At 56.7% G+C, this 12,114-nt stretch overlaps 1 protein-coding gene across 1 annotated transcript; it reads left to right on the forward strand.

Moving 5' to 3' along the window:
• Positions 1-675: 675 nt before the first annotated feature.
• RGL3 (ral guanine nucleotide dissociation stimulator like 3) lies at positions 676-10,405 on the forward strand. The gene is made up of 19 exons (XM_038771133.1): positions 676-780; positions 928-1,032; positions 2,205-2,425; positions 2,614-2,679; positions 2,820-3,064; positions 3,346-3,470; positions 3,680-3,898; positions 4,410-4,513; positions 4,813-4,897; positions 5,075-5,143; positions 5,301-5,387; positions 5,519-5,551; positions 5,656-5,777; positions 6,787-6,876; positions 7,039-7,113; positions 7,776-7,884; positions 9,200-9,376; positions 9,574-9,688; positions 9,826-10,405. Exons 1-19 carry the CDS (start codon positions 739-741, stop codon positions 9,933-9,935), a joined length of 2,199 nt encoding a protein of 732 aa, XP_038627061.1. The 5' UTR covers positions 676-738; the 3' UTR covers positions 9,936-10,405.
• Positions 10,406-12,114: the final 1,709 nt, after the last annotated feature.

The following is a 12,114-nucleotide window of genomic DNA, read 5'->3' on the forward strand; positions in this document are numbered from 1 at the left end:
CCTGTTTTTATCCCCCCGTCCAAGGACAGACTCCCTAAAGGAAACGGCAGAAAGACGTTGGGGGCATAGGAAGAAGTGAAAATAGTGGGGGATGGAGGCAGCGCCCGCTCTGCCTTTGCTCCCAGCTTCAGGGACTTCGGCCCCTCTTGCCAAAGCTACAAGTTGGAGGAAGGGAAGGCGCTTTCGGCCCGAGTCAGGGAGCTCCCCTCTGGGCCAATTTCCTGAAGTAGCACGGCCTCCTCGGCCATCGCCACCTGAAGCTGGACTTAGCCCCTCCAGGCCGGCGGCATTGCCCTCGAAGGCTACTGGACGGGGCCGGCCGCGGGTTGGGAGGGGGAAGCTCAGGTCCGGCGGGCCAGTGGCTGTTCTGGCCAAGTAATTGGTAGCCGAGCCGGGCCGTGCCAGGGCTTCCCCTCTTCGTCTCCGCCTCGTTGCTCGCTCTGTTGTGGAAATAACCCCGTGGGCCTCCGTGGCTCGGTGTAGCCAACACGTGGAGGTGTCGGGGGTCCCGCCTCCGCCCCCGGTGGAGCCGGGGACCCAGGGGGGCGAAGGGCAGGCACCCCGGCTAGCTGGACAGTCGGCCTCCCCCTCCCCTTTTCCACGTGAGGGCTGCCGTTCCCTGCCCCCCACCCCTCACCCCGCCTCTTTCCCCGCTCCCTCCTCCTCCTCCTCCCTCGCCCCCATCGCAGTCGAGTCCCGGCCGCTCTGCCGGCGCGGTCCCAGGGGATCCGGAGCCTCATGGAGCGGCCAGAACGGCCCCCGGGGAAAGAGCTTGCCATGGTAACTTGGGGGGGCGGGGGCGGCCCTTCTTCGCGCCGCGTCAGGGCTGCCAAGCCGGGGCGCCCTCCCCCCTGTCCCCTCGGCAGCCCCTCTGAGCAGCCGGCCCGGCCCGGTGCCCGCGGGGGCTCCCCGGCTTGTGTTCGGCAGACGCCGTTGCAGGAGTGGGGCGAGGAGACCGAGGACGGAGTCGTGTACAGCGTCACTCTGCGGCGGCTCGGGGCCGGACCAAGGACGGGAAGCGCCCGGGGCCAGGTACGACGGGCCGACAGCGCCCGGGAACCTGCGCCTTCATCATCATCATCAATCGTATTTATTGAGCGCGTACTATGTGCAGAGCACTGTACTAAGCGCTTGGGAAGTACAAATTGGCAACATATTGGCCTTCAAGCCTTCCACTTCGGATCTTGGGGCTGGGGGGGGAGGGGGGAGATCGGTTTTTTTTCCCCTTTTTCCTTTTCCTCCGGCTTTCCCGTCCCCTGTTGCTCTTCCCTCCCTGCTCCGCCTCTGGCGCCTCTTTCATCGGCCTCGCCAGCCCCTGCCCCTGTTGGGTCAGGCCTCGGGAGGGGGTCAACCCTTCTTGGGGATCGATGTCACCTCCTGGACTGTAAACTCGTTGTGGGCCGGGAATGTGGCCGTTACATTGTTACATCGTACTCTTCCAGGCGCTTGGTACGGTGCTCTGGCCACAGGAGCTCAGTCAAGCACTGGATCATTCAGTGGTATTTATTGCGCATTTACCGTATACAGGGAGCTCTCCCACATCCTCTTAAAATCTACCTCCCAACTGTGCCCCCGACCCCTTCACGCCTTATCAAAGCTCTTGCTCCCTTCCTTCTTCCCTCCCTGACTGCCATCTTCAACCCCCCCCCCCCCACCCGGCCCCACCGACCAATGACTCCTTCCACACCACTTCCAATCCTCTATTCCCTAACCTTCCTTTGATTCCACTGCACCCTTCATATCCTCCACTCTTCCCACCTTCAAAGCCCTATTCAAATCACACCTCCTCCAAGAACTCTCTCACTGCCCCACCGTATTCTCCCTCCCCTCCGCATCACCTGGGCACTCTGGTCTGGGCCCCTTAAGCACTTTGATACTCACCTTAGCCCCAGTCCGCACAGGGCACTTAGAGGTACCCGCCCTCACACTCTGCCTTTCCCCTCGCTGTAATTTATTTTAATGTCTGCTTCCGACTCTAGACGGTAAGCTTCTTGAGGGCATGGATCAGGTCTTCGGGCTGTATTGTACTCACCTAAGCAGTTAGTACGGTGCCCGGCACACGGTAAGCGTTCAATAAATCCGACTGAATGAACGAATGCCCGCAGTAGGCGTTCATTACCACTGATTGACCAGCTAAGTGCCAGAAGTGTTCTGGTGACTGACCTGCCCTCCCCTCTAACGCTGCCTCGCCCCATCCCACTCAGGCACCCCCATCTCCTGGGCTCACCCCAACGAGCGCTTTTGTCCTGTACCGGACCTGCAAAGTGCGGACCCTAAAAGCTGGACGGTTGGACCGGCTGGTGGAGGAACTGGTGTCAGGGGACCAGGCTCAGGACCCTACATTTGTGCCTGTGTTCCTGGCCACTCACCGGGCTTTCACCTCCACCCCAGGGGTCCTGGAGCTGCTGTTGCCGCTGTCAAACAAGTAAACCGTGCCCCCGCCGCCCCACCACACTCCCCACCTGCCGCCCAGAGTTCTCTCTCCCTGCCTAGACCTTGTTCCCCCTTGCCCTGAACCCCCCAGCTTCACCCCCACCTCCCCCATGCCACCCTCTGTCCCAGTCCCACTGCTGGGCCTCTCTGACTGATGGTGGAGGGGGCGGCTCTTTCCAGGTCAGAGGGTGAGAGTGCAAAAGAGACCACTAGGCCCCTGGGCGGGAGCCAAGGCCAAAAGCAGAGGTGAGTGCCCCCCGACCTCCTCGTCTCTGGAGGCACTGGCAGCAGAGGGGGCCCCGATGGGTGGGCAGTGTGTCGAGCTTGTGGGGAGGCTTTGGGAGGCCCCACCGGCCTCAGCTTCCGGGTGGGTCTCGGGCTGGTAGGGCCGTGCTGGCCACACTGGGATCCTGGCTGCGGGATCAACCCGAGGATTTCCGAGAGCCGCCGGCCCACCCTGCCCTGCACCAAGTCTGCGCTTTCTTGAGCTGCCTGGCACCCGGGGGTACCGAGGAGCGCGAGGCCAAGCAGTTGCTGAGCCGCTTTCTAGCTGAGGAGGTGCTGCAGGAGGGGACAGAGCTGGAGGAGGAAGAGAAGGAGGAGGAGGAGGAGGAGGAGATAGACCCTGCAGGTCAGGGCTTGGGGTGAGGGTGCTGGAAGTTGCAGGTGAGGGGACCCTCCTCCTCCTCCTCCTCTTTCATTTGCCCGCCTAGTTCCCTCTGATCCTGAGGTCCCTAGGGAAAAGAATAACACCCCGCCTGCAAAAGTTGGGTCTGGGAAGGGAGAGGTCCCCGGCCTTATATCCTCCCCTTTTCACTCCTCAGCAGTCTCCCCTTGCCCTCTGTGAGTCCCCTCCTCCTCTCCCTCCCCTCACTGACCTTTGGCATCCTCTTTCTCCTCCTCTCTCTCTAGGGTCTTCTGTCCAGGTGGGCGATTTGGGGAAGGAGCAGGAGGGAGTAGACAGCCTGGAGAAAGGGCTGGACCTACTGGATTTCAGCACTGACAAAGTGGCCGAGCAGCTAACCCTGATGGATGTGGTGAGACCCCACCCCCCTCCGCACCCTCTCCCTGTATTTACTGGCCTCTGGGGAAACACTCAGGGCATCTGTGGTGGGTGAGGGAGAAGCCAAGCTGTCAGGTGAGAGGGGAGGGGGCCGGGTGGCCGGAGAAGTAGCGGAGGGTCACCACGTGTCATCCCTCACCCCACTCCCAGGCCCCGGGGTCACGGTGTCCCCCTCCATCCCAGGAACTGTTCCGGAGGGTGCGTCCTTCGGACTGCCTGGGCCGCATCTGGTCTCAGCGGGATCGGGGGCCTCGTGGAGGCAGAGCGGCCAGCTCGGTCCGAGCCACTGTGGCCCAGTTCAACGCGGTGACAGGCTGTGTCATCACCTCAGTGCTGGGGGACCCCACTCTGCGCCCCGCCTTGCGGGCCCTGAGGCTCGACAAGTGGATCCGCGTGGCCCAGGTTGGGGCTTGGCGGAGTGGGGGTGGGGCGAGGCAGTGAACTCGAAAGAAGCAGCGTGGCTCAGTGGAAAGAGCACAGGCTTTGGAGTCGGGGTCATGGGTTCGAATCCCGGCTCTGCCACCTGTCAGCTGTGTGACTTTGGGCAAGTCACGTAACTTCTCCGTGCCTCAGTTCCCTCATCTGTAAAATGGGGATTAAGACCGTGAGCCCCCCGGTGGGACAACCTGATCTCCTTGTAACTTTCCCAGCGCTTAGAACAGTGCTTTGCACATAGTAAGCGCTTAATAAATGCCATTATTATTATTATTAAAGGTCAGGGGCTTATGGGGAGGCTCGGGGGTCCAGACCACAGGTGGTGGCAGGGCCCTAAGGGATTGGGAAGGCGGGGTGGGGAGAGGGGGAATTGAGTGGTGGGGACTCCGGAGGGCAGTGGCTAGAATTAGAGATCTCTCGGAGGGAGGCTTCTGGGAGAGCGTTTGGAGATCTCTGGGATATTGGTTCTGTCCCAAAGCACTGCCGGGAGCTGAGGAATTTCTCTTCGCTCCGGGCCATCTTGTCGGCTCTGCAGTCCAACCCCGTATATCGGCTGAAGAGGAGCTGGGCGGCTGTGAGCCGGTGAGACAGGGTTGAGGGGGAACGCCGAAGGGGGGCTGGGAGATGGAGAACCTGCAGTGGACAGTCAGGTAGGGTAGGGTAGGATTTGCGTGGCTGAATCGAGGGAGTGCCAGTCAGCTGGGCAGGGAAGGGGGCTAATTCAGCTCCTCCCCCTCCTCCCCTTCTCCTCTTCACCCTCTAACCCCACCCCCGTCTCCTTCCCCTCCCACTCCTCCTCCCCATCTTCATCTGGGTTCAGTCTCCCTCCCCACCACCAGGCTCTCTTGGCCGTAACCTCCTGCTCCCCTCCCGATCCACAGGGAGCCCCTGTCTGTATTCCGGAAACTCTCCCAGATTTTTTCTGATGAGAACAACCATCTCAGCAGTCGAGAGATCCTCACCCAGGTATTGGGGTCCGGATGGTGGAATCCTAGGGACCGGGGCTTCCAACAGATGCCAGGGTCTGGGGGAAAGTGATGGTTGGAAGAGGTTGGGAGTCCGGGTGCTGGCTTTCTGGGGCAGGCCCAGACCTGACTTTTTTTTTTTTAAACCGGGTCTCTCCTCCGCCTCCCGCCCCCAAAGGAAGAGATGGCCCCAGGCCCCCTTGATGGGGAAAACAGCCTCCACAGAGGCCAGCAAGATCCCCGGCCCGTGAGTGGATGCAGCTGCAGGGACTGGGGGCAGATCAGGATGCCACGGTGGTGGGGCTGGGAAGGAGGAGGGGGGAGAGGCCCTTACGGTGTGGGGAGGGGTCAGAGGGAAGGAGAGGGGTGGTGGGGGAACCCTGACATTGCCTCGATGGCTCCAGGAACTGCCCCCAGGCCCGGTCCCATACCTGGGCACCTTCCTGACTGACCTGATCATGCTGGACACGGCCCTGCCCGACCTAGTAGAGGTGAGGTCGTTCCTCCGGCCCTCTCCGAAGCCTCGGCGTGGCCCCTTCCCTGTTATGGGGGAGTCCCTACATGGCATTGGTCCAGGAAAAATTTCCGGTTTATGCCATTTGTGCCCTCTCTGCCCCCGCAGGGAGAGCTCATCAACTTTGAGAAGAGGAGGAAGGTGAGTGCTGAGGGAAGGGAGAGGAGGGGCTGGGGGCATCTGGGACTGAGGGCAGAGGGGGCCTGAGGCGAGAAGGAGTAGCCTGACTGGCAAAGCCTCCACAGGAGTGGGAGATCCTGTCACGTATCCAGCAGCTGCAACGGCGCTGCCTCCACTATTCTCTGACCCCGTGCCCGCCTATCCTGGCTGCCTTCCGGGGGCACCGCCAACTCAGCGAGGAGCAGAGGTAACTGGGGGAGCGGGGAGAGGCTCATGGGCTGCTTTTCACATTCCTGGCCTCCCCACTCCCTTTCCGCTCCCTGATGTCCAGCCCCCCCCCCGCCATTCCCTGACATCCAGCCCTGCTCAGGTTGGATTTTTCTAGCCCGGACTGCCTGATCCATCCCTGGTTCCAAACTCAGCCCAGCTTCAGTTAGCCTCTTGGACTGGGCCATTCCAGGCCATCCACTGGTTCCAGAAGGAGGTCCGGGGGACAGGCTGCCAGCCATGTGCAGTGGTGTCCCCTTTAGCACCCCCCCCCCACCCCCCAGGCCTGAAACTGGGGAATGTGAAGATATCATCTGAGAAGCAGCGTGGCCTAGTAGATGGAGCATGGGCCTGAGAATCAGAAGGACCTGGGTTCTAATTCTGACTCAGCCACTTGTCTGCTACGTGACCTTGGGCAAGTCACTTCTCTGTGTCCCGGTTCCCTCGTCTGTCAAATGGGGACTAAGACTGTGTGCCCCGTGTGGGACATAATAATAATGATGATGGTATTTAAGCGCTTACTATGTGCAAAGCACATGGACTGTATCCAATCTGATTAGCTTGTATGTACCCCAGGGCTAAGTACAGTGCCTGGCACATAGTTAGCGCTTAACAAATACCATAAAAAAATATCAATCCTAGGCAGGCTTTGAGCTTGATCCTGGGGCTGGCCCTGGCTCTAGCTCTGACTCACCTTCCTGTCCCCTCACCCAGATAATAATAATAATAATGGCATTTATTAAGCGCTTACTATGTGCAAAGCACTGTTCTAAGCACTGGGGAGGTTTCAAGGTGATCAGGTTGTCCCTCGGGGGGCTCACAGTCTTAATCCCCATTTTACAGATGAGGTAACTGAGGCACAGAGAAGTGAAGTGACTTGCCCAAAGTCACACAGCTGACAATTGGCAGAGCCGGGGTTTGAACCCTTGACCTCCGACTCCAAAGCCCGGGCTCTTCCCACTGGGCCACGCTGCTTCTCTGTTATTCAGTTATAGAATATCCCGCATCATTGAGCCCCCAGCCTCCTCCTGCCCCAACTCCCCCAAAGTCCGCCGCAGCCTCACCAAGCGACTGAGCGCGTGAGAGAACCCCTTCTGGAGTTGGGCCGGGTCGGGGTGGGGGGTTGTAGGGGGAGCTGGGTGGGGCGTTCACCCGGTGCCTCGAAGGGGAAGGGATTGGAGAGGTGGTGATAGAGCCACCCATCCATCTGCTCCCTCCTGGCCTCCCGTCCTCTCCGTCAGGAAACTTTCTCGGGAATGCAGTTCATCACCCGGCAGGCGCTCTGGAGACCCAAGCTCTCCCACTGCTGGGCCCAGGTGAGGATTGCCGAGATCTTGGCCAACCAGTCGATCAGTCGGGGTGTTTATCGAGCACAGCACCGAACTGAATGCTTGGGAGAGGACAGTGCGACGGAGTCGGTAATCAATCGAACAATCAGTTGTATTTATGGAGCACTTACTATTTGCAGAACACGGTACTAAGCACCCGGGAGAGTTGGTAGACACGTACCCTGCTCACACAGTAAGCGCTCAATAAATACGATTGAATGAAAGGAGCTTAGAGTCTAGAAGGAGAGATACGTTAATATAAATAAACGGATTACGGAGGATATGGACATGAGTAGGGACCGTCTCTATATGTTGCCAACCTGTACTTCCGCAGTGCTTAGTACAGTGCTCTGCACACAGTAAGCGCTCAATAAATACGATTGAATGAATGAATGAAGGGAGCAAATCCAAGTGGAAGGGTGGCGCAGAAGGGAGCCGGAAAAGAGGAAATGAAGGCTCGGTTGAGGAAGGCTTCTTTCATTCATTCAATCGTATTTATTGAGCGCTTACTGTGTGCAGAGCACTGTACTAAGCGCTTGGGAAGTACAAGTTGGCAACATATAGAGACGGTCCCTACCCAACAGCGGGCCTCTTGGAGGAGATGGGCCCTGGACCTCTCACTTTCTTGGTCTTTGGCTCTTTCCCTTGAGCTGGGAGAATGCTGGCTCCCCACCCCTGTCCAGCCCTCGGGAGAGGGAGCCCCCGACTCTCAGCCCTCCTGCTTCGCCGAAGGAAGGTGGTGGCAGCAAAGGCAGCAAGGTGTGAATTCCCTTTTGTGTGTGTATCCAGGTCAATGAGTGTGTGTGTGCGTGTATACACACATCCAGGTCACTCTTTATATGTGTGAATGTGTGCTCGGGTGGTGGTGTGTGTGTCTCTGGTTGCAGGAGAGAGAGAGAGAGAGAGAGAGAGAGAGAGAGAGAGAGAGAGACTGTGTGTGTGTGTGTGTGTGTGTGTGTGTGTGAGGGCCACCATATCTCTGTGTGCTGGTGGGTCTGTGTGTGTGCGTGTATGTGTGTAAGGGCTACCAGGTCTGTGTCTGTGTGTGTGTGTAAGTAAGGGCCACTGGGTTTCTGTGTGTACACATGCATGCCTCCATTCTGTGTGTGTGTGTGCATGTGCATCTCGGTCTGTGTGAATGCGTGTGCTGCATGGTCAGTGTGTGTGTCTGTGAGCATGCATCAGGATCTGTGTGTGAGTGAATGTGTGCACACATCCTGATCTGGGCTGTGTGCATATCCAGGTTCATATGTGTCCTTGTGCAGGTGTGTATGTGTCTGCACTTATGTATCTGGGTCTCTGTATCTGGGTCTGAATGGGCATCATAGTCTGTGTGTGTGTGTGTGTGCGTATTTGTATGTTTCTTGGTCTGATTGTGTGAAAGTATGTGTGTGTCTCTGGGTATGTATTTGTGAACATTGCACAGACATCTGCTTGTTGTTTGTGTGAGTGTATCTGTGTTTTTGTCTGTGTGTATGTGCACATGTGTACCTGCATGCATCTGGGTCTCTGCATCTGGGTGCATGCAACCAAGTGTCTGCGTATGTGTTTGGGTGCATGTGCTGACATCTGGGTTTGTGTTTGTGTGTGTTGTGTGTTGGGGGCATTCAGCTCTAAGTGTGTATGAGTGTGTGTGCATGCTTCTTGGTCTGTGTGTGGGGAGGGGATCAAGGTGTATTTGTGTATGTATGCTGGCTTTATTCATGGGGGGGGCATCTGGGTCTCTGTGTGCCTTCGTGTATGCCTGCCCATACATCTGGGTGTTTTTGTGAGTGTGTGTCTTTGTGGGCATGTGTGCACATGCATCCAGGTCTCTTGTGGGTGTGTATGCAAGTGCAGACATCCATTTCTCTGTGAGTTGTGTTTGCAGCCATCCAGCTGTGTGTGTTCGTGTGCACATGCGCACCTGAGTCTGTGTGTGCTGCTTGGCCTTCGAGTGTGTGTATATGTGCCCCTGAGTCTTTGTGTCTGTGTTCTTAGTGAGCATGTATGTGCGGACATCTGTGTGTCTGTGGATATGTGGATAGGTGTGTGGTGGGGGGGACTGGACCCTTCTTGCCATCCTGTTTCCCAGTGCTCTCTAGAACTGACCCTGGGCCCTGAGACTGCCACCACTGGCCTCTCATCCCGGGGGCCAACCTCACCAGTGGGCAGTGCCCGCCCTGGGCCTCCCGGCCAGCACAGCCCGGACGCCTGCATCATCCGCATCAGCGTGGACAACGACCACGGCAACCTGTACCGCAGCATCCTGGTAAGGGCCTGGCCGGGCCACCCCGTGGGACAGAGGCAATGAGACCAGGAGATCGGGCCTGACTCTGGCCATCTCCAGTTGGCAGAATATGGCATAATAAACTTTATTAACAGAGCTTTACCCTGGGGCGGGGCGACGTCTCTTCTTTTTGGGCCCCTCCCAAGGGTCCTTGCCCCATCTACTTCCACGTTTCATAGCTCACGAGCCAGGACAAGACCCCCGGAGTGGTTCTGCGGGCACTGCAGAAGCACAACCTGGATGGGCCCCAGCCCCGGGGCTATCAGCTGTTTCAGGTCCTCCCGGGAAACAAAGGTGAGGTGGGACCTGGGGGTGGGGACTGGGACTGGGGGTTGGAGACTGGGAAAGATGGGGGGACTTGACTCTGCATAACAGGGGAGGAAGAAGGTGGGGGGGAAGCCCAGAGTCCCTTCTCCCCTCCCTTCTTTCAGAGCTGCTCATTCCGGACAATGCCAACGTCTTCTATGCCATGAGCCCGGCAGCCCCGGGTGACTTTGTGCTGAGGAGGAAAGAGGCACCGTGTCCACTCCCCACTTCATAGCTGATGCTGCTCCCCAAGAATCTGGAACCACCCTTGGGGAGAAGGGCACCGAGAGCCTTTCGCCCTGGCATCCTGCCCGCTCCAGAGGGCACTGGTCCTAGCACAGCTTCCCTGGATAGTAACTGCCTCTTGGGTTTCCTCTTGCCCTTCTTCCCCCTCTGTGACCCAAGAAAGGAGGGCACCTCCTGGCCCTGTCAGGAGGAGCCATGAGTGATCGGCTACTGGGTGATGGCCTCATCAGCTGGCAAGGTTGGATTTGGGCCAAGCTGCGTGGAGTAGGGACAAAGGGGTCACTGGATGGACACCAAGCAGGGATGGGCAGGAGGGTCCAACCTTTGATGTCCCCAGTGCCCTTGTATCTGGCTGCTTTGATTTGTGGAGGGGGGGGTTGTCTTGTATCAGCTGTGTGACCTTGGGCAAGTCCCCTAACCACTCTGTGCCTCAGTTTCCTCATCTGTAAAATGAGGATAAAACATCTGTTCTTTCTCCCTCCCTCTTAGGCTGTGAGCCCCCGGTGGGACAGGCTCTGGGTCTGATCTGATTATCGTGTATCTGCCCCAGTGCTTAGCACAGTGCTTGGTGCGTAGTGAGTGCTTAACAAAGACCATTACTATATTATTATTATTAGCTATGGTGGACATAGCTTTCACTAGGTATTGCTTTTCAGGCTCTCCCCTTGGGCTGCCTGGGAAGAGGGGAGAGAGAGAGAAAGGGAGTGAGGGAGAAAGAGAGAGGTCTGATCACTTTGCACATAGTAAGCGCTTAATAAATGCCATTATTGTTATTATTATTATTATTCTCTTGCATCTGATCTGATTCTCTTGCATCTGCCCCAGTGCTTAACACAGTGTTTGGCATGTAGTAAGTGCTTAATAAAGACCATTACTATAATTATTATTATTAGCTGGGATGGACATGGCTTTCACTAGGTATTGCTTTCCAGGCTCTCCCCTTGGGCTGCCTGGGAAGAGGGGAGAGAGAGAAATCAGTTAATCAGTCGTATTTATTGAGCGCTTACTGTGTGCAGAGCACTGTACTAAACGCTTGGGAAGTACAAGTTGGCAACATCTAGAGACGGTCCCTACCCAACAGTGGGCTCACAGTCTAGAAGGGGGTGACAGAGAACAAAACCAAACATATTAAAATAAAATAAATCAGTCGTATTTATTGAGCGCTTACTGTGTGCAGAGCACTGTACTAAACGCTTGGGAAGTACAAGTTGGCAACATCTAGAGACGGTCCCTACCCAACAGTGGGCTCACAGTCTAGAAGGGGGTGACAGAGAACAAAACCAAACATATTAAAATAAAATAAATAAATAGATATGTACAAGTAAAATAGAGTAATAACTATGTACAATCATATATACATCAATCAATCAATCAATCGTATTTATTGAGCGCTTACTGTGTGCAGAGCACTACTAAGCGCTTGGGAAGTACAAGTTGGCAACATATAGAGACAGTCCCTTCAACAGTGGGCTCACAGTCTAAAAGGGGGAGACAGAGAACAAAACCAAACATACTAACAAAATAAAATAAATAGAATAGATATGTACAAGTAAAATAAATAAATAAATAGAGTAATAAATCCGTACAAACATATATACATATATACAGGTGCTGTGGGGAAGGGAAGGAGGTAAGATGAGGGGAATGGAGAGGGGGACGAGGGGGAGAGGAAGGAAGGGGCTCAGTCTGGGAAGGCCTCCTGGAGGAGGTGAGCTCTCAGTAGGGCCTTGAAGGGAGGAAGAGAGCTAGTTTGGCGGATGTTGGGAGGGAGGGCATTCCAGGCCAGGGGGACGACATGGGCCGGGGGTCGACGGCGGGAAAGAGAGAGAGAGGGAGATAGATAGTGAGATAGAAAGAGGGAGAAAGAGAAAGGTAGGAAGAGGGAGAGAAAGAGAGAGAAGGGGGAGAAAGAGAAAAAGAAGGGAGTTGCTCAGTCTACCCTACCCCTGCCCTTGGGGCCCATTCTTGCCGTTTCCATTTGTGGCCAGTAGATGGCAGGCTTCCCATGGTTGGGCAGGGGCTCCCCATGGTTGGGCAGGGGCTCCCCTTTCGTGGGTCCCCACTGGACTCGGCAGTGGCCCCCCAGGGATGAAGCAGGCTGGGCTGAGAACTCTGGAAGACAACTTATTGGTTTGGATACCAACAAGGCGGGTGGTCTCTTCTGGCCA

The sequence above is a fragment of the Tachyglossus aculeatus genome, chromosome X2 (assembly GCF_015852505.1).
Source record: "Tachyglossus aculeatus isolate mTacAcu1 chromosome X2, mTacAcu1.pri, whole genome shotgun sequence".
Taxonomy (NCBI): Eukaryota; Metazoa; Chordata; class Mammalia; order Monotremata; family Tachyglossidae; genus Tachyglossus; species Tachyglossus aculeatus.

What these genes read in the sequence shown, in the direction of transcription:
- RGL3 (XM_038771133.1), top strand. Translation starts at nt 739, where the DNA reads ATGGAGCGGCCAGAACGGCCCCCGGGGAAAGAGCTTGCCATG. An exon ending in GTCGAGAGATCCTCACCCAG is followed by an intron (nt 4,898 to 5,074) that starts GTATTGGGGTCC and finishes CCGCCCCCAAAG; the next exon opens with GAAGAGATGGCCCCAGGCCC. An exon ending in ACTTTGAGAAGAGGAGGAAG is followed by an intron (nt 5,552 to 5,655) that starts GTGAGTGCTGAG and finishes AAGCCTCCACAG; the next exon opens with GAGTGGGAGATCCTGTCACG.